Source organism: Lagenorhynchus albirostris, chromosome 10 (assembly GCF_949774975.1).
Source record: "Lagenorhynchus albirostris chromosome 10, mLagAlb1.1, whole genome shotgun sequence".
Classification (NCBI taxonomy): Eukaryota; Metazoa; Chordata; class Mammalia; order Artiodactyla; family Delphinidae; genus Lagenorhynchus; species Lagenorhynchus albirostris.
The window spans coordinates 42,453,616-42,478,266 of record NC_083104.1 but is presented as its reverse complement, the minus strand read 5'-3'; the positions used below and the strand labels follow the sequence as shown (position 1 = coordinate 42,478,266).

At 45.9% G+C, this 24,651-nt stretch overlaps 1 protein-coding gene across 4 annotated transcripts in view; it reads right to left on the bottom strand.

Moving 5' to 3' along the window:
* The window catches only part of ZDHHC3 (zinc finger DHHC-type palmitoyltransferase 3), a 54,361-nt gene that overhangs the window by 26,241 nt on the left and 3,469 nt on the right, over positions 1-24,651 (bottom strand). For all 4 annotated transcript variants that reach the window (XM_060162186.1, XM_060162185.1, XM_060162188.1 and 1 more), the window contains exons 2-3: positions 11,947-12,276; positions 646-770 (exon numbers count right to left, since the gene is read on the bottom strand). In XM_060162186.1, coding sequence (XP_060018169.1) covers positions 646-770; positions 11,947-12,252 — 431 coding nt within the window. In that variant the 5' untranslated portion in view covers positions 12,253-12,276. The remainder of the gene's footprint in view (positions 1-645; positions 771-11,946; positions 12,277-24,651) is intronic.

Here is a 24,651-nt window from a genome sequence, read left to right as displayed (position 1 = left end):
TTCTGTAATTTAGCATTTAAAGTTCTCATCATGATAAAATGCAATATTTAGCTGGAGGTTTTCTTTTGTCAAGAAGACTCAAAACAACAAAGAAATCTGAAAACCAAAAGGGAAAAACCACCACAGATAAAACAGGGAAATGGCTTTTCTGGCTGAACTCTACAACTGTCAGACCTCTAGAAGTTTTGTTTTAAAGAAAAGTCTTTCTTTTCTTTCAAGGACAACCCCCTCATTTCCCTATAAAATTTAAGTGAAATTGCACCTGCCCCTTAAATGTGTCAGGGGCTAGACATTCACAGAATGATTTCCTAAAGCTTTGTCTCACGTGCCCTTAATAAAGTAATAAAGCTGTGCGGCAGGAAGAGCAGGACTCCATTTCACAGATTTGGAGACAAGGGTGGAGACAAGCAAGGGCCTGGGCAGGGCCCCCTGGCAAGTGTGGCGAAGCCTAGTGTCCTGAGCCCGAACCAAACACCCTTTCCCACCCTTGCCCTCCTGTGCAGGTGGGGATGGAGAGTCAATGTGGTCACTCCATGCCCAGAGCAGGGCACGTTCAGAAGTCCTGTTGCTGATGGCACCCGTGGAAGGAGGGCGAGGGCGGGGGCACAGGGGGTGAGGAGGGGAGCCCAGGCGGGGGCAGTGTACCTGCAGTGGTGGGCTCGGTCAGGCTTGATGCTGCAGCATTTGGGACACTTGTACACCACCTGCCCAGGCTTCAGCTGTAAACTCTCGATGAATTCTTTAGTGGCATTTCCTTTGGGCACCGCCCCCTGTAAGAAAGAGAGGTGTCAGGGTCAGGCTAGGGGTTCCCTCAGTTCTGACATTCCACAGAGGCGATGGTCATTTGAAAGCAGCAATTCCACACACGGGGACAGGATATTTTCATCCCAACGACATGTGGGTTCTGTTCAGAGTTATGCCAATACCAATAATAAGTTATTGACAAAGAATTTCCCCAAGGAAAAGTGAATGATTTTCTACACTGGACAGTTACGTTGTTCCCGATGATCCTCTATTTTCATTTTACTGACATGGTTTTCATTGAATGCATCCTTTCCTATGTAAATATTACAGGGAGGATTTGACTCATCAACTACAATTTTGATTTACATTAGATTTCCCAGGGACAGTTTCGGTCTTTGTGAATTTTCATTGGTGAGCAGCACATCTAATAGTCCAGTTTTCCCAGGTCATAATCACAGCTCTGAATGTTATTGGGTTCTGTTTAAACTGGAATCAAGTTTTATTTTATTTTATTTTTTATCAGTACTATTGTTATGGATTGGTAATCTGTGTTTAGTTCTTATGAATCCACAAGCAACTGTAAGCCACTGCCCTAAGATATTCAAGTGCTCTCCACACCAAGATGCTGAAAACCAGATGTGACTCAGGATAATGATCACCTCTGTGGTGGTGAGGAGGCTGGGAGTGGAATGAAGTGGGGGTGGGGCATATAAAGAGGCTAACCTGTCTTTGTAACTTTTTTTTTTAATTTACAAAGCTGGGAGGCGAACACATGAGTGGTCATCATATTATCCTTTACACCCTTTCAACTGTCTTAAGTATTTCATTAAAATTTTTTCTGAAAGTCCAAAAGAGAAGTGGAAAAAAAATACAGCCTGCAAAATATAGTCAGATGCCAGAAGAACCTATCAAAGACCTTTTAAAAGCAAACAAACTTTGGTAGGCAAGGACTACCTGGTACATACAATGCCATTTATGCTATAGTTCTTGACATCAAACAGCCATAAAAGTACACAGCTATTGACATGGGAAACGTCTATGATAGACTGTTAAAGGGAAAAGTAGATTCCCAAACAGTATGTAGACTACAAACCCATTTTGATAAAGATTACACACACACACACACACACACACACACACACACACACACACACACACGTGTACATGCCAAAGTATTAACGGTTATCTCATGTAGTAAAATCACAGGTAATTTTTAATTTATTAACTATATTTCTTAAATGTTCTAATATGAACATGTGACTTTTGCAAAAAGGAAAAAACGCATTTAAAAAAACAAGCAAAAAAATATACTCAGGAAGGAGCTATGCAAAGTAGGATTATGACCAACTTTCCTGAATTTTGTAACCGAAGTGCTGTGACTTGTCTCACCTTGAGACATCTGAGGGTCCCCCCTTAAGGCCAGTGAAGGGTCAGGGTCTGGAAGTCTTCACAAAGGTAAGAGAGGGCCCAGATCGCCTAGATGAGTGGATTTTTAAAAGGGGCTTGGGAAGGGCGCTGGCCCAGGCAGAGGGGGAGGTTGCAGAAAAGCCCAGAGGGTCATACTTTAAATTCTCTTTAATGTAAAAAAGTAATTGAGTTTGGGTAACTGTGTGACCTTTTGTGGATCCTGAAGCCAACAGACCGCATCTGGAAGTCACTATTGTCATGTGTACAAGAGAAATGCACTAAGGAACAGCGTTTCCCCAAGGTGATGAAGCAATAGGGCTGTTTTCCTAAATGAAGGTCGTTTTTGGTTTTTTTCAGGTCCAGTGTTTAAGGTCACCACCATCACAATTTGCTGTAAATCTCAGGAGACCCTCCCCATAAAGGGCTACAAGAGCTTTACAGAACCAACGGCAATCGGAGCTCTCATTTGGTCTCCTCATTACTGCCTGTTATTCCAGACCACAGTCAGAGACATTCAACAGTGCAACCTTTCTAAAAGTCCCTCCTCCATGTGACTCCATTTGCACAAATCTCCTGGAAGGCTCATTCCCATCCAGGCAAGACCCCACCTGCCCAGTGAGCCCATCTCGCAGAGCTAGAGACCCACTGGGCCAGCCCCTGAGACTGAGTCCTCCTCCCTCCCTCACTTCCTCCCTCCCTTTCTCTCTCTTTCTTTCTTTCTTTAAAAGAATAGGCTCTTCTGGGCTCATCTCCACAGATTTCAGAACTTACTAGTTCATGGTAAGGGATTTTGTTCTGTATAACTCTTGATAGATGGCTGGGAGTTGGAAGGCCTGCTGAGACATTTTTGCCACTGCTGTCACGTGTGCACTAAGAAACACCCACTACCTCCACCCCTACCCCTGTTCCTATATCTCACAGGGATGGCTTGAAGCTTCCACATTACTGCACCCCGGGAGAACAAAACATACTGATTTCTTCCTCATTTCCAAAGTAATATTTGTTCATGATTTTTAAAAATGTATAGAGAAGAGAAAATTAAAAGGGAAGAATGCACCCTCTGATTCGATCATCCAAAGATTAGTACTATTAACATTCTGGAGTATAGTTTTCCAGTCTTTTCTCCTTGTAGGCTAAAAACACTTAAAACAATCTATACATCCATAAAAATGCTCATATGCTTCTAAAACATATATTTGGTCCCGCAGTGGAATCCATTTGAATCTGGGGGCAGGAGGCGTGACATAGCTCCATCAACCATTCCCCTCAGTGGCTAGCCCAAACTTCCAGTACCTTCCTCGACCTCTGCCCACTACCTTTTCTATGTCAGAGGAAACGGAGGCTGCCAGGGTAACCCCCTCCTTACTCCTCCTCTCGCTCCTCCCATCCCTGGACTCACGGGGACCCACTGTGTGGAGGACGAGGGGCTCTCAGGGGCTCATACTTCTACCTCAGAGCTTTCCCTTCAGGCTCTTAGCAGACTCCATGCTTTCCTTCCTTCACAGCTAAGTTTCTCCAAGTTGTGTACATTTGCTGTCTCTGCTCACCTCTCACTGACTCTTTTTTTTTTTTTTTTTTTGCGGTACACGGGCCTCTCACTGTTGTGGCCTCTCCCGTTGTGGAGCACAGGCTCCAGACGCGCAGGCTCAGCGGCCATGGCTCACGGGCCCAGCCGCTCCGCGGCATGTGGGATCCTCCCGGACCGGGGCACGAACCCGTGTCCCCTGCATCAGCAGGCGGACTCCCAACCACTGCGCCACAAGGGAAGCCCTCACTGACTCTTTAGTTCCAATTCTCTGGCACCTGTTGCCTCCACACCACAGAACTGCTCCCACTAGGTCAACAAGCAACTCCCTGTGGCCAAATCCAAAGGTCAGTTCCCAGCCCTCATCTTTTTTGGGTCTCCTCACGCCCACCATTCCCTCCTCCTGTCACTCTCTTGTGACGGCTCTATGCCCTCTTGGTCTCCACCTGCCTCTAGGGCTATGCCTTTCTCACTCTCCTGCCCATCCTGGACATGGGTGATCCTTGGGGCTGCACCACTAGCCCTCTTCCTTGTTCATCCTGCATTCCCCAGACAATCTTCCTCTATCACCAGCTCCAGCTCAGACCTCTTTTGGGGATGAAGATGTTTCTACCTGGTTGTTCAAAAGACATTAAAACAAAATAAAACAAACCCCCAAAATTCAACTTCACAGAACTGAACCCATTACTTTCTCCACAAACTGTACTTCCTATTCTCCCCTTCCTGGCCCATGAGACATCATCTACCCGGTCACCTGGGGTAGAAACCCAGTAGTCATCTCCAGCTCTTCTAACCCTCTGCCCCACACTCCCACCCACTCCACCAACTTAATATGGCCCCAAATGATGCCTTGAATCCAATGTTCTCCCCTCCGTGCCACTCTCACAGCCTTAGTTGAACCCCATCATCGTGTGCCCCAGACACTAGAGTCCCCCAGGTCTTCCTGCCTCCAGTCTCTTCCTGTATCCTGCAGCCTCACCTCTATCCTTTCTCCCCACTATTTTCCAGAGTAAACTTTCTAAAATGTGAATCTGATCATGTTATTCCCCTTGCCTAAAAGCCTTCCCCGGCTCCCTAGAGCCTTCACATGGTACAGAGTCCAAGCTCCTGGGCAGGGCTCAGGCAAGGCCACCAAGATCCAGCCCTGAACCACCCTTCCGGTGTCACCTCCCTCCCCTGACAGTCCCACCCTGTGGACTACCTGGAGTTTCCCAGAGGCTCTGTGCTCTCCAAGTCTTCCTCTTGTGCCTTTAGGGACCCATATTAGCACCTCCCCTCCAGCCTGTCAGGCACATCCTTGCCTCCTGCACCTACAACAAACCCACTCAGGGACCACATCCTCTGCCTTCTTTCTAATGGCCCCAGGCTACACCCAAGACAGAACCCATCACTTGGCCTTTGTGCTACCATAGCTTGTATTTGTCTTATAACACCTATCATTTAAGTATACGCTGATCTCTCCTACATGACTGTAAATTCCTGGTGGACAGAGACAATGTCCTTAATTTGTAGCCCAATGAATTGCCCAGGGCCCGGCATGGAACAAGTCTTCAATAAATCCAAGCTGAATAACAGTGATGATACAACAGACATTTATTGATTGCTTATATGCCAGGCACAGTTCCAAGGGCTTTATTGTACTTTGTCAATTAATTCTGACAATAAACCTATGAGGCAGAGACTATGATATTCCTCATATTATAGATGAGGCAACTAAAGCAGAGAAGTTAAGCAACTTCCCAAGATCACATGACTAACAGGTGGCGGTGGCAGGATTCAGACCCAAGTCTAGAATCTATGCCTCTATCAGAAGACAACTTACATATTTTATTATTTTTTAATTTTTTTATCTTTTTGGGTGCGTTGGGTCTTTTTTGCTGCATGCGGGCTTTCTCTAGTTGTCGCGAGCAGGGACTACTCTTCATTACAGTGCGCTGGCTTCTCATTGCAGTGGCTTCTCTTGTGGAGCGTGGGCTCTAGGCGCACTCTAGAGCCCTACTGAAGCAGGCTTCAGTAGTAGGTGCGCAGGCTTCAGTAGTTGTGGCACGTGGGCTCAGTAGTTGTGGCTTGCGGGCTCTAGAGCACAGGCTCAATAGTTGTGGCACACAGGCTTAGTTGCTCCACGGCATGTGGGATCTTCCCCAACCAGGGATCAATCCCATGTCCCCTGCATTGACAGACTCTTAACCACTGCGCCACGAGGGAAGCCCCCAACTTATGTTTCTATTCTATTAAGTGATTGAAGAGGGTTTTCTTTTTAATTGCCTTCATGCCATAATATCATTCTCCTGTGAAGAACTGTATAACTACACAAACATTAAGACTGAAATAGGCCCAAGATAACAAGGCCTGTTTCAATTAGTATCCAGGATAATATGATGATGTAAAAAGGACACACTTGGAAAGGGGTGGAGACAGGTTCCAAAGAAGCACCAATGATTCCATTTATTTCAAGCAACAAGTATGAAAACTTGCTTACACTGTTTCAGGGGCCATGGGATCATGGCATGAGCACACCTGCTGGTCTAGTCAGAAACTCTCCCTCTAATAGCTCTGCCAGGAACAGGTGACCAGCCCCAGGCCTGTGTCAAAAGGCCACCTGTCTCCTCCACAGAAAGGTAGGAGGTAGGTAACCCCCAAATTGGTCACCTTCTTCTCTCTGGAGCTAGAAAGATTTTCCAGTCAGTGTTTATAGATTACTCAGTGGCAGGTATGAGAAACTGCCTGGCACTAGGCAGAGTGCAGCACCCTCCTCAAATGAACCCTGAGGCAAGTCCCTGACCTGATCCAGGGAATGTGTCAACACCTTTGGACAAAGTGTGCGAGGCCCTTCTCTGGCTGCACGCAGCACCCACGCACATTACACGGCACACTGCAGGACGACCCGGTGCTATTCGTCCTATGCTCCCACGGACCTGACATCATTCTGCCACCGTACTTGCCTGAGTAAATACTCACTGATTCTGTACACAGTTGTGCTCAATAAGGTCACCGAGAGAGAGACTCCAGAAGGGATTACCAACTGCATGTTGAAGTGAGTCCTGTTATTCCTGTTTGGGCAGCTGAAACTCCAATCACTAGCCTGCAGTGGTTTCAGATAGTCATGTGAGGTCTGTTTATAGCAAGGTGTTCACAGGGTGGGATTCAAAGGCAGGGAGGGACACTGGCAGGCAGACAGATGAATTTTCTTTCCCTTAACAATGTGGTTAAATTGAATTCATTTACATTCCTCTTGTTCTCAAATCTCAGATTTGAGATAATTTACAATGAGGTTAATAAACGATTAGGTCCAAAGAAAGCAGGGGCAAAAAAAAAAAAGCTGATCATAGGGTTGACACAACTGCTGTGATTGTGTAGTGCTTGGCTTTGGGCTTTCAGCAGCCAGGACAAAAAGAAACACGCTCTCAGCTTCAAGCACCTTCTGGGAGACAGGTGTTGTCCCAGATCTAAATTTTAAATGGAATCCTTCAGGATTCCTGAGGGGGTTCCTAGGATGAGGAGTTAAAATGTATTTATAACTGGAAAAGGTCAGGTGGTGAATTGGGATGGGGCAGGGAGACAGAGCAGGTACCAAGGTCAGAAAGAGTCCCTGAGCCCAGGTTGCCTTCAAGAGGCTGCCTCCTCCAGGCAAGCGGAGCCACTCTCGACCTCGCACCGTCTCAAGTGTTTCAGGAACACAGAAAGCTCCTTTGAAGACATTACACAACCTCAGAGCAGGCAAGGAGAGGACAGCCTGAAATCAAACACCGGTCTGACTCACGCGCCCGCCCACACCATGCCACCTCCAGGCCAGCACACCTGCCAAGTGAGGTACGGCCCCTCTGTCCACCTGCCCCCTTCCCTCTTCTTACAGGCCTGTCTATCCCTTTCACCCCATTTCTCAAATGGGAGTTCCACCTCCAAGTCATTTCTTTCTCCCCTTTTCTGCTCAAGCTCTTCGTGGACCCACTTACTACTATGTTGGAGTAAATGACTGCTAAATGGTCCAGAAAGCTGTAGTGGTTGCAACTCTTCTGATGTTACATTTGGAATAAGAATTTCAAAGCTGAAAGGGCTACCAGTAACTGTCTGGGGGAGACTGCAGGAGTTTTTTGTTTGTTTTTTGTTTTTGTTTTACTAGTAATATTAACAAACCAAAATGATATACAATGCATACATTGTTATACATTGCTTATAACCTCCAGATATAAACTTTTCTGAAAAATTATACACAACATGAATTCTTGAGATACAAAACATTACAATCCTATTAGGGAACTCCTTAGAATCCTGCAGTGATGCCTTTTTAAAAACAGACTCTGCCTGCAGTGTTAATAAGGAACCCCTATTTGACTTGCTTTCAGTGTGAGATCTGGGCTCCCCAACTCCGTCCCTTGGAAGCCCGGGGTGTCCCAGGGGTTCCTTCCTCTGCAGCCCCACCTCTCTCTGTTTTGTGTACTGGGTTTTGCATAAGATGTCACATGTTGGGAGTGGGGAGAGGCAGGTGGCAGCATGAAGAGCCGGAGATGGGGCAGGTCTGCAGGGCATGCTTTGAGTTGCTCCCCTTACTAATGGTAGATATTTGACACACGCTTTATTTTTTTGCCCCATTTTCTTTCAGGCCAACAGCAAAACACACCTATGAGAAGCTGAATGGTGTTTGGGATATAGTCTGTGGCTCTCATTTGGGATTGGAAGCCGAGCAACATACAGTGAGAATCACTCTCTCCTGCATCCGACTGCAAGGGGCCAGACTGAGGAAGACCCTGGAGAGGGCACAACGTGGAGGTCAAAGAACACACGTGTGTGAGGGTAGCAGGAAGGCCAGGGCAGAAGCCTCTTCTCCCTCCCACCCGACATCCAGTTCCCTGATTCACATGCCTTCTAGAAACCAGTAAACTCCACACTCTACTCTCTGATCCCAACTCCCCACCAGCCCCAGACCTGGCTGTCCACTGCCCAGCTAGCACTCCTGCTTACACGTAACAGAGACACAGTTTGGCCAGAATAGAAGTCTTGATTTCTCCTCCAAAATCTGTTCTCCCCAGACTCTCCCATTCAATAAAGGGGACCAGCAAATCTCCCAGCTACTCCAGCCAAGACTCTGGAAGGCACACTCTCTGATCCCTCTCCCCTTTTGTCACTCTTCTGAATGGCGGTTCTCAGACCTGGATGAATATGAGGGATACCTGGGAGCTTTAAAGCACCCCAATCCCAGGGCCCCATCCCAGATCAATTAGAGTAGAATCTCTGGGGATGGGGCCCAAGGCATCAGTACTTTTCGAAAGCTCCTCAAGGGATTCTAATATGCAGCCAGGCCTGAGCATTAGGGGCTTAAAATACATTCCAAATCCAAAAGTTTCTCTCCCCCAGCCTCACTGCTCCCACCTTGGTCTGAGCTGCCACCACGTCTTGCGTGGCCCACTGCGATAACTCTCATCTTCCTGCTTCTACTTGCCCCACCTCAGAACCCTATCACAAGCACAAGGCAGTGTCTTCTCAAAAATCAGGTCACATCATGCCTCTCTGATGGCTTCTCACTGTACAATAGAGACCAAGGTTCTCACGAGGCCCACAGGTCCTGCCCGGCCTGGCTTCTGCAGCCCTCCCCACCGCTTCCAGCCCCTCTCGCCTCCGCTCACCATGCTCCGGTCACCCTGGTCTGAGTCCTGTTTCTCAAACACGCCAAGCACACTCCTATCTCTGGGCCTTTGTACCTCTCCTCTGCCTGCAAGGCACTGCCCTCTGACCTTCACCTGCCTGACCTACCCCTTCATGTTATTTAGGCCTCAGCTCAAGTGGCATCGCCTCAGGGGTCCTTCTCAGATCACCTTCATTTAAATAGTCCTCCTGGGACTTCCCTGGTGGTGCAGTGGTTAAGAATCCGCCTGCCAATGCAGGGGACACAGGTTCGAGCCCTGGCTCGGGAAGACTCCACATGCCACAGAGCAACTAAGCCCGTGCGCCACGACTACTGAAGCCCACGCACCTAGAGCCCGCGAGCCACAACTGCTGAAGCCCATGTGCCACAACTACTGACGTCTGCTCACCTAGAGCCCATGCTCCGCAACAAGAGAAGCCACCGCAATGAGAAGCTGGCGCACCGCAACAAAGAGTAGCCCCCGCTCGCCGCAACTAGAGAAAGCCTGCATGCAGCAACGAAGACCCAACGCAGCCAAAAATAAATAAATTAATTAATTAAAACCAAACCAAACCACTATGAGCTTTCAGGAGTTCCCTGGTGGCCTAGTGATTAGGATTCTGGAAAAATAAAATAAAATAAAATAAAATAAAATAAAATAAAAAATAAGTAAGTAAATAAATAAACAGTCCTCCTTCGCCCCAGAAAAGTCACTACCACAGCCCCTGGATCACACGGTTTTGCTGTCTTTAAAGCCCTTTTCGACTTCTGAAATTACCTTGTTCCATCACGTCTTTACTGCCTGACGCCCTACGCTAGGATGTGGGCAGCAGTAGGGCAGGGATTGTGGTCTGTCTTGCTCACAGCTGTATCCATTGCTCAGAAGGACCCTCTCACATAGTAGGTACTCAATAAACATGGCATCCATTTTGTCCCACTCCTCAGTGCCCCCGGGGCTCCTCCTCACTGCTGCCATGGTGATCCTTGTAAAATGACAATCTGATCTCATCACTCTTTTAAAATCCTCAGGGGCTCTCGCTGGCCCCATTTTCCAACTCCTACCCCACTTCTTTGGCACTCTGGCCACATCACCAAACCAAACCCATTCTCCTAAGTTCCTACCACTCCAAACAACCACACTCCTGCATTCCTGTGTCTCTGTGTATGCTGCTCCCTCTGCTTGGAATGCTGTCAGTGTCTTCCTGCCCTATCACCCTCCACCTTCCCTGCCCATGTACATTGTTCTGACAAGAACTGGCCTGGGCATCACCTCCTCCAGGCAGCCACCCCTGCCTAGACTGGTTAATTTTTGTTCTTCCACAGCAACTTGTGCTTCCTTCTGCCACAGCCTTCATCACACGGGGTTAACCTCACCTGTTGTCTCCTCTAGACAGAGGGCACCTTGAGAGAAGGAAGAGTGCCTGGGGCTTAGCAGACACTAAATTATAAGCTGAGACAAATAATGTCTTTTACTCTTGTATCCCCAATAGCAAGGGCACCATAAAAATTTCTGAATGAACCCTTAATTTGTTTCCATTATGATCAAATTGATGCTGCTGAGGAAAACTGTTTATGCCCTGTGTTTCAGGGCACTTATAACCATGTACTTCATTTCCTTCAGGTGACAGCTGTTCAACAATCCTACAAGCAGCTCTAACACTGGGCCAGCAGGCCCCTGCCTGCCAGTGTGTGCGATCTCTCCAGGCACGTGCATGAGAAGAGGCGCCATATGGGCCGGTCACTGGCTCGTGATTGAGCTGGGAAAGTGGCTTTCCCTAGGGATGGATTAACAATCCACCACCTGAACCAGCAGGAAATGGAGCCCTCTGAGAAGGGAACTAGCTCAGGACCCAGCATTTTTACTGTGCTTTCCCCAGGACTCACAGAAACGAAATCTGTGTGGCCAGTGCTCTGCCACTTGCAGTGCTTTCCCTTTCTTAATTTAAACACACTTGTCCCACGTACTGAAACAATTAAGCCATAGGAAGTCTTTATCAAATAACGCTCTCTCTCACTTTTCCCATACAAGATAATGAGCAGGAACGGAGACTTTAATACTCAACAGCCACTTGCACAGCTTGGTATATTTAGCTAAGTCATTGGGCAGAAAACCACAGCTTTACCCACAGATACTCAACCAAGAGGCACTTGCTAGGGCCTGAAACAGGCTTATCCAGCTTTTCAGGGAAAGATGAGCCTCGCCCAAACAAGGTAAAGGCCACTGTTGTGCAGGTTCCTGGAACTGGATAGGGCTTTAATTTCAGCTTCACCTGGCTCCAGTCCTATCTTCACTGGGAGGCCCCATCCTGATCCAACCCCCAGCATGCCTTCCACTCGGATCATCTGGCCCCAGCCTCGTGGTTTTCTCACTGTGCCTTTCTAACTAGAGGCTAAGCCTCCTCGAGATCAAACTCCTCCCATGGTAGGCTCAATTAATGCAGACACCTACATACAGAAAGCATCATTCAACCAAGACAGGTTGTGGTACAGATGGGGTCCCCTCGGTGGGGCCTGAGTCCACTTTCCCACCCCAGCCCTGGCCCTCCTATTCTCCACATTCCCAAGGTCAGGGGGCACATGCAGGCGGCGGCCATGCCAGGGCCAGAGGAGGAGAGTGTGGGCTGGTCAAAACAAGCCCAGACATACTCACGGGGTCCGTCAACATGGCCCGGCAGTGGGAAGCCAGGGCCAAGAAGGCCAGCAGGTTGAACATAATTCCATTGATGATGCTGTACACGTAGTCTCGGGATGGAATCAGCATGACAAAGAGGACCACAAACTCCGCATAGAGGACCAGAAACCAGGTGACAACGGCACAGGCGATGCCACAGCCATCACGGATAAACCACATGGTTCCCACAGGACTGGGGTGGGGAGGTGGGACGCACTTCTCTGGCTGGAGGTATTCTGGCTTCCGCTCAATGTCTCGGAAGTGGTGGGCGGGGATAAGCATCATAAGCTATTCTGTCCATACTGGCATCTGGAAGAGAGAAGAAAGAACCCAGAAATTTGGTGTGGTCTTGTCATCAAGGAGACTTGACAAAATTACCTTTCCAAAGCGAGCCATGAGTATCTATGTGCAAACTTCTTGCAGAAAAGCTGCCAAAACCTTCTGTTCATTTCCAATGTGAGTTCTTGTCCCTACTTCTGAAAGCTAAAACAGGGCCACCTTGCCCAAAGCCTTCACGTGACAGATAAAGAAAGGGGAGCCGTCAAAGGGCAAATGCCTCGCCTCAGGTCAGCCGGAGCAGCAGCAGCACACACAGCACACCAGCTGGGAGGCGGACTAACAGATATGTTCAAATTTTGACCTAAAAGACAAAGGGGTGGGAGGGGGAGCACCAGGCCCTCTGGGAAAACTCTCTTCATCAGTAACACTGCTGCCTCTACACTGTGGACAAACCCAGAGACTCGTGTTGAGGCTGGATTGAGTAGGAGGAAAGTAGTGGTAACCTAGGACTAGGGTTAAGCTGCAACCATGAAGACCTTCTAACTTAGTGCACTGCATTAGCCAATAATAAAGGCAAAACACTCACTAGGATGGGGAATGTTCTTGAAACAAGCTAGGGTTTTTAGCCCTAGGGCCAAAATGGTTTATTTTCCAGGAATGAGTTCTGCTCTACTCATGGTGATAGGGCAAAGCGTAGGAATGTTGGACAATGAGTCCAGAGATGTTTCCGCACCACCTGCTTGTGGGGCTTCGTGAGTTCTGGTCTCCTGACCTAGGAAAACACCCACATTCCAGCCCCAGCCCCCTCCTCACAGTTGGTGTGAGGGTCGAGGGAGTTGGAGGTGCCTGTTACTCGTGCTGTCGACCGCAAGACCCTGCACACATCACAGGCGGTGTGCACGTCTTCTCTCTAGGAAAGACGTCAGTTACTTCAGAAGCAAGTGCTGAGCAACGCGGCCTTTCTTCCTCACAGCTGCAGCTGAGTCTCTGGAGAGAGCAATGAAATCACTAAGACGCGATAACTGAAGTCTCTCTGTCCACGGCACATGCTGCAAGACATGTCAGTCTAGATTCCCCTGCTCCAGCTCTTTATCTTAAACTCTGGGGCCTGTCGTTTCACCAACCAGGTTTCTCAGAAACCGCGATGGCTCCAGTTCTCTCTCAGATGTAGGGGCCATGGGAAAACCACCCGGAGCACAGTCTATGATGCAGGCAAGCAACATCTCAGTCTTTTGAGAACTCAAATCACTTCACAGCACAGGAAATCACTCAAAAGCAGCACTGGCTGTGTGCTTTTCTGAAGACTGCAGCTCTGAAGGGGAAGGGCAAGCTTTCAATGGTTGTACTGGGTTATCCTTACCCTTTGCCCAATTTTCCTCCTTCCTCCACTGCCCTCACCCCCAACGAAGAAAGAGGATCTGAAGTGACTACAGTAGCGTCATGAAAAGTAAGGATGTGTCCAGAAAGCTGAGAGGGCAGATCAGTAACTACTACTCAAATGACAGACATTCTGGAATCAAAACTTGCACTGACTAATAATGAAAGAATAAGGCCAAGGCCTCCCCTCCCATGGTGGCAGAGAATTAATGGCTGAAAGGCAGTTAAATGTATACTGTGTGCTTGTCCAAAGGAACACTGACTCAAAAAATACTCAGAGTGACTATCACATTCAACCAGAATTTTCCAATAGAGCAACCTTGTGCTCTTCACAAGATAGTGGCAATTAGTGTTGCCAGGGACAACCTAGAGGCATTAAAAGATGCAGGGATACCTTCTGAAGCACCAAAGAGAAGGACAGCAGGAGATTGAAAACTGGGGACATCTGGGACCTGACCTATGGCAAGCAAATTCTAAAATTCTAAACTCTGTACAAACAAAACCAAACGAACGAAAAGCTGAAATCCCATTATGATTCAAAAGCTGATGGAAGCTCAACATTTTGACAACCTCCAAATGCAAGCATTCTTTTTCCTGCTGCCATACTGATTTGTATGCATATCATCTATGTCCCCACGATTGCTATTTAAGTTCTAAACCAATAGTTTTATTGGACCACAGCCATACTATTCGATTACACATATTATATTCTCTATATCTTTTTTGCAGGGTTGAATAGTTGTGATGGAAAGACCCATTAGCCTAAAGTATTTCCTCTGGCTCTTTACAGAAGTTTGCTGGTTCTAGGTAGTTGTCACCCACCAAACAAATACAGGCACACCTCGTTTTATTTCTCTTCACTTTATTACGCTTTGCAGATACTACTTTTTTACAAATTGAAGGTCTGCAGCAGCCCTGTGCTGAGCAAGTCTATTGGTGCCATTTTTCCAACAGCATTTGTCTCTGTCACATTTTGGTAATCCTCGCAATATTTCAAACGTTTTCATTGTTATTATACTGTTATGTGATCTGCAATCAGCAATCTTTGACGTTACTATTTGATTAAGCTTAGTGAGGAAGGCATTTCAAAAGCTGAGACAGTCCAAAAAGCTATGCTTCTTGCACCAAATAGTTAGCCAAGTTGTGAATGCAAAGGAAAAGTTCTTGAAGGAAATTAAAAGTGCTACTCCAGTGAACACACGAATGATAAGGAAGCGAAACAGCTTTATTGCTGATGTGGAGAAAGTTTTCGTGGTCTGGACAGAAGATCAAACCAGCCATAATATTCCCTTAAGCCAAAGCCTAACTCAGAGCATGGCCCTAACTCTCTTCAGTTCTGTGAAGGCTTTGAGAAGTGAGGAAATTGCAGAAGAAAAGTCTGAGCTTATTGGCAGAGTTTGGTTCATGAAGTTTAAGGAGAGCAGCGATCTCCATAACATGAAAGTGCAAGGTGAAGCAGCAAGTGCTGACACGGAAGCTACACCAGCAAGTTATCCAGAAGATCTAGCTAAGATAATTCATGAAAGGTGGCTACACTAAAGAACAAATTTCCAATGTAGACAAAACAGCCTTCTATTGGAAGAAGATGCCATCTAGGACTTCCATAGCTTGAGAGAAGTCACTACCTGGCTTCAAAACTTCAAAGGACAGGCGGACTCTCTAATGCAGCTGGTGACTCGAAGTTGAAGCCAATGCTCATTTACCATTCTGAAAATCCTAAGGCCCTTAAGAATCATGCGCAATCTACTCTTGCCTGTGCTCTATAAATGGAAATGAAGTCTAGATGACAGCACATCTGTTTATAACATGGTTTACTATTTTAAGCCCATTGTTGAGACCTACTGCTCAGAAAAAAAATATTCCTTTCAAAATAGTACTGCTCATTGACAATGCACCTGGTCACCCAAGAGCTCTGATGGAGATGTACAACTAGATTAATGTTTTTTTCATGTCTGCCAACCTAACATTCATTCTACAGCCCACAGATCAAAAAGGCATTCTGACTGTCAAGTCTTATTTAAGAAATACATTTCATAAGACTACAGCTGCCATAAGCAGTGATTTCTCTGATGGATCTGGGCAAAGTCAATTGAAAACCTTCTGCAAAGGATGCACCATTCTAGATGCCATTAAGAACATTTGTCCATGCCACTCTCTGATTCACTTTGTTATAAAGCAGAAACTAACACACCATTGTAAAGCAGTTATACTCCAATAAAGATGTAAAAAAAAAAACATTTGTGACTGGCGGGAAGAGGTCAAAATATCAACATTAACAGGAGTTTGGAAGAAGGTGATTCTAACCCTCATGTATGACTTTGAGGGGTTCAAGACTTCAGTGCCTCGAGGAAGTCACTGCAGATGTGGTGGAAACAGCAAGAGAAGTAGAATTAGAAGTAGAGCCTGAAAATGTGACTGAACTGCTGCAACCTCCTGATAAAACTTGAATGGATAAGGAGCTGCTTATTATGAATGAACAAAGAAAGTAGTTTCTTGAGATAAAATCTACTCCTGGTGAAGATGCTGTGCAGATTGTTGAAATGACAACAAAGGACTTAGAATAGTACATAAACTTAGTTGATAAAGCAGCAGCAGGGTTTGAGAAGATTGAGTCCAATTCTGAAAGACGGTCTACTACATGTAAAATACTATCAAACGGCATTGCACGCTATGGAGAAACTGTTCGTGAAAGGAAGAGTCAATCAATGCCACAAATTTCACTGCTGTCTTATTTTGCCACCTCAGCCTTCAGCACCACCCTGACTAGTCTGCAGCCATCAAGGCAAGACTCTCCAACAGCTTTTGCTGAAGGCTCAGATGATGGTTAGCATTTTTGAGCATTAAAGTATTTTTAAAATAAGGTATATGGGAATTCCCTGGCAGTCTGGTGTTAGGACTTGGCGCTTTCACTGCCATGGGCTCGGGTTCGATCCCTGGTCAGGGAAGTAAGATCCCGAAAACCATGTGGCACAGCCAAAAAAACAAAAGCAAACAAACAAATAAGGTATGTTGTTTTTTAGACATAATGCTATTGCACACCCAGTAGACTACAGTAGAAACATAACTTTTATATGCATGTGATTTGCTTTATTGTAAAAAAAAAAATTCATGTGACTTGCTTTATTGCAATTTTCACTTTATTGCGGTGGTCTGGAACTGAACCTGCAACATCTCCGAGGTCTGCCTGCTTCCCCTGCAGAACAGCTCAGTGTGACCTAGATGGTCAGTGACGACTCACCCCACCCCAACCCACGTCTGTGGCAGTGTATCCTCCTGTCATCTGCTGCCTGAGGGTCATCTCACCACAACCTGTGTACTCCATTGTTCTTCAATTATCATAAACTGTGTGGTTTTCAGAAATGGATAATCACTGAAAATAAATTTTAGAGCAATGCTCTTGTTTATATACTTCCAGTGATCACATTATGCTCATGGTGTATCTTCACAGTAGCTGACTGTATTCTATCTGTCCTCTGACAATTGCTCATTCTTGATTGTACATACGGCAATCAGTTGACTAAACTTGAGTTGTGTTTCATACGTGTGGTTTTCCTGAGGAATAGGCCCTTCCACATAAGCAAATTTCCCAGGTAACTGTGGCTTATTCCTAAGCAGAAACACATTTTAACAATTTGGATGGTTAAATTGGAAATATTAAAAAGTAAAACAAAAAACAACAAAAAAGGGATATTATAGCTCTTCCTGTCTTAAGTACAATAACCATCCATTTCTTCGGAATGATTTAGAGTCATTACCAGGAACATCAATTAATGGAGTGTGTTAGGTAATGTCCTCAGGGGGTACAGAGAATCACTGGGCTCTCGGCCTCACACCAACTGGCCTGTGCAGACTATTATCATTGTTAATTCTGGCATCTCCTTTGTGTGGTTCTTTGTCTTCCTCCTCCATTCCTGGCTGTCATTTCTGTGTCTACAGCTACCAATCTTCCCCACATACCCTCTATTTACTACTGCTAATTGGCTGTGGACTGGAAAAGCAAATAAAACTAAATCTTGTTAGATTTGTTTGTAAAAGAAAGGTATTCATTTTAGGTAACTGACCTTTAGGGAACACCAGCTATGTTCTCCTACCACACAGTCCTTGAGGGCTGGGAGCCCTGTCTTTTCATTAGCCAGTGCCTGGCACGTAGTAGCCACGTACTATCTGTGTTCATTACATGAATACAGGAGTAAAATGCCATGAGCTTTGTGTTCCCCGGCCCACCTCTTGGAGCCCTTGTTTGATTACTTTCAGGGCTGTGGTCATACTTTAGACGGCGAAGGGTGCCCCCAATAGGATTGTGAAATAGGTGGACTGTGACTCTTACTCAAGTTTCCAGATGTTCCACACTCAGACCACGTGAGACCAAAGGGTGGACAGAGGAGCTGTGTTTTCCCACTGCCCCTCACTGGTGAGTGAGAGCCTGTGATCTGGGAAAGAACCCAGCCAAGGGTGTCTGGCAGAGCCAGACACTAAGGGCTGAACTGAAGAGCATGTTCCAATCCACGCTTCAGAGTTTCAAAGAGTCCAATCAAAACCAAGGAAGGCACGCTGCTCTTAAAAATGTACTTAACTAACCCAGCTCCCCCAAAAGCAATGGAAGTAGCTTTCCTTACATTAGCCAACTGAAAATCTGAGGAATATGGGGGAAAACCCACCTTGAAACAAACTGTACAAATTCCCTTCACTCTGTCCCTAGTAACAAAAACAGAAAAGGCAAATATTGACCACTTTTCCTTTTCGAATTAGGGAAATTCCAATCCTTGGGGTTGAGGCTCTTTGCCAAGGACCTACTCCTGACATGAGTCCTTGCGTGAGAGGAGGTGCGCAGAACTGGCTGCTCAGCCTCTGGGGCAGGTCCACAGGGAGGTTGGTCGGTCCCAGAAGCCTCAATACCACTCTTGCCAGCCCGCTCATACCACAGTGGGGCAGCCTCCTCCAGTTTCCCTCCCTACCTTCTTCATCCCATGCCCTTGACCTGTTTGCTTTCTCAAGCCCCCTCTCTTCAATTCAACTCAAAAAGACATGCATGAAACAGCCGCTAAACACAAGGAACTGTGCACGGCACTCACACCCAGGGATGACAATAATGTGTGTGTGCTGCCCTGGTCAGGCCCTGCCCTTCTCTCTCCCAGCTCCCAATCTGGTAAAACTATAGGAGAAAGAGATGCGCAGGATCAGAGGTGTTCTGGAGCTCCCTAGAGAAGGTGATCCTGATGATAAGGCAGAGATGGTGTCCAGAATGACAACCTGAGCTCTGTGGGGAGTAGGGTGTTGGAAGTCTAAGAAAACCATCTAGTCTTCCTTCTTAGAGTTTCAGAAGCAAAAACCAAGAAATGACTGAAATTAGTGCTAACTTCCAAAAAACGCCACTGCTTCTGGTCCAGAGAATTGCCTCCAGATTCACCCATAACACACGTGCTTCATTATGCCTGACCACAGTCAGGCCCTTCCACTAATCCAGATAAGCAGACAAAAATGTATTTAGTGAAGTTCCATCTAGAGTCCTGTGAGCCCCAGGGATTGGGGTTCTGGATTGGCCTTGCAGTACATCACTTATGACTCAATTCCCATGCTGCCTATCCATGGCTGGGCAACTGAAAGGGTTTGAAAGTGGTGATTCTAAGGCAAAGCTCAGAGGCCCCATTCCACTATGGCCCATAGGTGGTTGTTGGCCAGCCTAGCCTCCTAGCCTAGTGTTGACAATTAGTGATGGGCAGAATCCAGCTACAGTGACTGTGGTTAATCATTACTTGTTGAGTGAGGGGCAAACCCTTATAAATCCATCACCTGGCCTAAGAAAGTTGACCAAAAGTCCGTGCTTCATGAACAAGGTTCAAAGGCATGACCACATAAAAGTTCAGTACTGGATGTATTAGAACCCCCAAAACCCACTGTTCTCAATCCAGCGAATGTCCCAAGAATCCCAGATCTTCTCAGATTGCCAGCTGCTTTCCTGAGACAAGATACTACACTAAAGTCATGGGTGGCTCAGCTAGATCTAAAACCAAGTCCTTAAAGGCATCTCAAAGGACTTTGTGAAGATTACTTTCCTAAAACAGCACACCCACTCACATTCTCACATCCACACATGCATTCATGCACAACATACAAGCAGATCTTGGCACTGTATAGATTCAGAACTTCTCAAGTTTTAGGGTGATGGACTTCAAGTATTCACAAACCAGCCCTACAGATTTACAGATGAATAAATGGCCCATTCCCTGGAAGCTCTGGAAATAAATCGGATCTAGCAAAAAATGAATTTATCTGAGTTACAATTCTCTTAATTTGTGTAAGGATCCAAAAGGATTGTAAATTTCATACCTATTTTTAGATGATTCTCAGAAAGAGAGAATGAACCATGAATCACTATGTTTGAAATGTTTCATAAAAAACCAGAATGAGTCACTCAACTCTTTCCAAAAGGTAAGGGTGTGGTCCAAAGGAAAGGTGCCTTATCTTACCCTCTGCACCACACCTTGCCAGGCAAGGAAGGTGTCCAGACAGGCAGAGCTGCTGGCCTGTGCTAGAAGATCTTTACCAAGGAGTCTACATTGTGTCTCTCTCTACAACAGGGTCTGTCTCCCTCTGCCTGCTTGCTGTCTCTGTCATACTTAACCTTTAACAAAAAACAGGAAAAAAGAAAGGAAGGGAGGGAGGGAGGGAAAGAGAGAGAGACAGAAAGGAAGGAAGGGAGGGAGGGAAGAAGGGAGGAAGGAAGGAAGATATCACATGCCCAAACCAAATCCTATATATATTAAAATTCACTGAGGGAACCTGCAAGTGGTCAGTAAGCGAAATTTGCCTTCTTCCTATAAAAGCCACCTTCCTATAAAACCCACTCATGTGCAAACTCAGATTCCTAACAATGAGTCTCCATTTCAGAAAAAAGTTTGGGGATTTGGAAGCTCAAGTAGGCTAACGGTTCCTCCATTTACTACAACTGACTATTACAGTACTACAACTGGCAGTTTACCACCTCCTAGCTTTCTAGATCTATTAAAAAAAATACACACCCACATATAGGATGACATATGTCACAAACACTGGGGATCAGTAGAAACTACCACTCGTTTGGGTAACACATTCATCCTTTTTTATGCGCGTGCTTTATCATATGTTGCAACAATGAGAAAAAAATTAAAACAAGACCACGCATAAGATTAACTGGTAAAAAACAATCACTATCTGAGTCAGAATTTTAGAGTGGGAAGGAACCTTAAAGACCATCTAATAGATTTTAGTCCAACTCTTCTGCTTTACAGATGAGGAAATCCAAGGGCATCTGAGATTTTGCCTAGAACATGCAGTGCTGCTATAGGAATGGAGATGGGCACTATCATTAACTGAATGCCCATTAAGACTGAGGATGTACACAAAGCAGCCCCTCTAAATTCTCACAACAACTTAGCACAGTAGCTTTTATTATTCATTGTAAAGACGGAAAAAGTGAGGTATAGAGGGTCTTAATAATATTCCCTAGATCAGATAAAGCCAGGATCCAAAACCAGCTCTGTTTGCCGCCACAGACCACATTCTGAGCACCGCACATGGCTGCTTTTTCTTTCTTTCTTTCTTTTTTTGTTTTGCAAGAGGGGGACAGGAGGAATGACCAAGCAGGAAACACGAGCTCTGCTTCCTGCTCCCTCGCACACAATTCATGGACCTAAGGAGAGGTCACTTCAACTTAGCTTTAATGTCTTCATCTCTCAAGTGGGGAGGCCTAGTTCTCTAAACTTTGTGACTCTTTTTTAAAAACCTTAGAAAAGGACTCTAAGCAGACTTTGCTTCCGCTCCTGGGAGCCTATAATACTCATTCTTTGGGGGGGAAAAAAAAAAGAAGGAGCATTCTTTCTTCTATGAGCCATTTTGCTGCTGGTGGCTTCCTCTTTAATGGAGCACAGCACCCACCAGGCCACCTCACACACTAGGGCCCTGAAAAAACACGGCCTTTCGGGAAGAGACCATAGGGACTAGCTGACCTCTTCCAAACTCTGGTCCAGCCTCTTCTACAGATGGGTAAAGAAATGAAACTCAAGGAGTCAGCTGATTTCCATAAAATGGTTAGCGAGCTGGCTAACTTCCTATCTAGGTCTAAAGGATGGTATCCTCTTGTTGCTTATGCGGCCATCTCCCCACATTAACTCCTCCTTCCAGGAAGTCTGCAACCCAGCAGGAAACTCTTTAAAAAGGCAACAATATGTCACTGATTTAGCTACTCAATTAATGTTTGTCAACAAGTGTTATAGTACATGGAACCCTTTGTAATCAGGTGCATGATCTCACCTGACACTGAACTGCCCCTGGCCTCTGTCAGGAGTAGGTTCCAAGATGCCTTCTGCTTGGCAGCTGCCACAGTGCAGGGCACACCCAACGTGGAGCAGGGCCCTGACTCTTACTGAAGGTCTACTATACTGGGCTGTATGCTAGACGCACCTCATCCTGCTCTATCCTCATAGCTACTCGACCTTGTAGGATAAGTCCTCACTTTCCCACCCCCTTTTAGAGGTGAGGAAACTGAGGCATGGAAAGATTAACCTATGTTCATACTGCTAGGAAGCAGTGGAGACAGGATACACTCCCAAGCCTGCTCTCATTCCAGAGCCTAGCTTTAACTACTCACTACAATCATTAACTTTGCCCATTAACTAGAAACAAAAGGGGGAAGGGTGCTGATGTTTCTACCAGTGACCTTGGCTTACTTACTGTTTGAATCTCTTGCCCACACATGGTCACCCAGAGATGGCACTCTCGGGTGGGTCACATGCAGTGCTGTTCATAGATCACAGACCTGAACTTAAGCATTTTGTGCTCTAAGCTGGGGCCCTGGCTGAACACCAGCCACCATTCAGAAGACTGATCCTGCCTTAACTTAGGAAGCAGGAGGGCTGTGAAGCTTCAGCCAGGAGGGTCACCCAAAGATTGAATCCCTAAAATCTGCTTCTGCTGGGGAACATTTCCTGTAGGGCCAAGTTCCAGCACGCTGCTTTTTCTGAGGGAAAGCCCACCCATGCTAGGCAGAGACCAACCAGCAAAGGCTGAAAATGGCACCTGGCCCCACACTGTGCTATGTGCAGATATGCAGCCACTATGACATCACCCAGGCAAGAGCGTGGCTTTCTTAGGGACTAAAAGCAAAAGGGCTTAGAGGGATCTGAAAGAGGAGTTAGGGAAGGAGAAGAGAGAACCAGCTACTACAACTGTACCAGGCTTCAAGGAGGGGACCCATTTTGCTTTCAGGTCCCTGCTGATCCCACTCACCTCAGGCAGGCCCTGTAAGTGGCAATGCAAGAGCAGAGGCTTGGGAGGAACCTGGGCCCAAGGAAACGAGACTCTACAAGTCCACAGCCCCCGCCTGCCAGGTGAGGCATCTGTTAGAGGCCTTTGGAGATAGATGGGAGACTAGTGCTAAGCAGAATGAAGACCGGGCTTGGAGTCAAGAGGCCAGAATTCTACTCTCCACCCTGCTGCTCACTAACCTCATGATTTGGGGCAAGACAGTTACCCTCCATGGGCCTCAGTTTCCTCACCCATAAAACAAGAGGGAACATTGAGCTGATTGCTAAAGTCCTCTGCAGGGCTGAGATTCTGATTCCTCTGTTCTCAGAAACAAATTCAACATCTTTGTTAATTTCTTGGATTTTTTTATTATCAAAAGTATCCTTTAACTTTCTTTCCCCATTTTTTGTTAATATTCAAAAAGAAACAGTTGTCTGTTAGCAATTTTCCTGAGCATGTTCAATTTTTTCAATGAAGTATGGCATGTAATTACCACTTCCTTTGTTCTTTCATTTAATGTTTTGCAGAGAGGGAAAAGCACTATCAAAATACATCAAATATTACAAAATGGTAAAAGAGAGAAGTCTTAAAGTCCAAAGTTAAACATGACCATTTTTCAGTGTTTAAATGTCTCTATATCCAAGATCTACTGTGACTTCTATAACCTGGTAAGATAGGCATTTTCGTGTAAAATGAGGTTTAGAGAGGTTGACTTACTCAAAGTCACAAAGCAAGTTAGTGGCAAAGTCTAGATCACTGGAATAGATGCCCAATAGTCTTTCCACCATAGATCATTATCTTCCTAGCCAACCTGCCTTTCTAGATTCTCTGCTACTCTTTCTTGGGTTAGAAACGCACACTTTGTACAAAGCAAAGTCAAAACTTATTGCAACAGAACTGTGGCCAGAACTGTACTTGTCCCACTAGGGCCATTGTCCTAAGGTGAAAAATCAATCCTACCCCAAGGCATTCCATCCCCACTGACCCTGAACAGGAGATATTCATGTCTCAGGTATACCAGAAAATCCAAAGAGTTCAATCAATGGAATGTTACCAGGAATGTTACAATTTGGAAGAAACTATGAAAAGAGGGAGTTTTCCTGGTGTTTCCTCACATTGCCTGGATGAATGGCTGAATTAGGTGGGACATGCAAGGTAGTCTTCTTACCTACACAGTCAAAAGTCAGCAATAACCTGGCCATTTGTCTCTGGAAATCTGCTTTTGAGGAGGAAGGCAAATGATTTTAAAATGCAGAAAACAGGAAGAAATTCGAGGCAGCATGGCATTAGCCTTCTTATTTCCCCCAAAAGGTCAATAGCCAGACATCACACCTTCACTGCTGCTTCAGCTTCTGCTACTTTCTATGGCTATCGGGGTGTGTATGTGTTTAAATACTTCCAGATTTGCTAATCAGGACATGTGATGCCCTTTTCTCACACATGCCCTAATGAAAGACATAGGAAGCACCCTGCCATTCGCTCAGAATGAAACACACGTGAAGACCCTTCCTCTAAATGAGAATAAGCTTTACCTATGTATTCTCATCAATTTTTCTATCACTGGAACCAGAAGTTATGATTTCTAGAATGACAAGACAGATGGACGTGCTGGCCTGACTATGACAGGTTATTTATACCGAGTATTCTTTAAGACAAGGCACAGGCAGGACAAATGCAAAGTGTTTAAAGGAAACGGATCTATAGGGAAAACAATAGCTCACTTTTGCTTTTCTGGGGTGCTGGGCT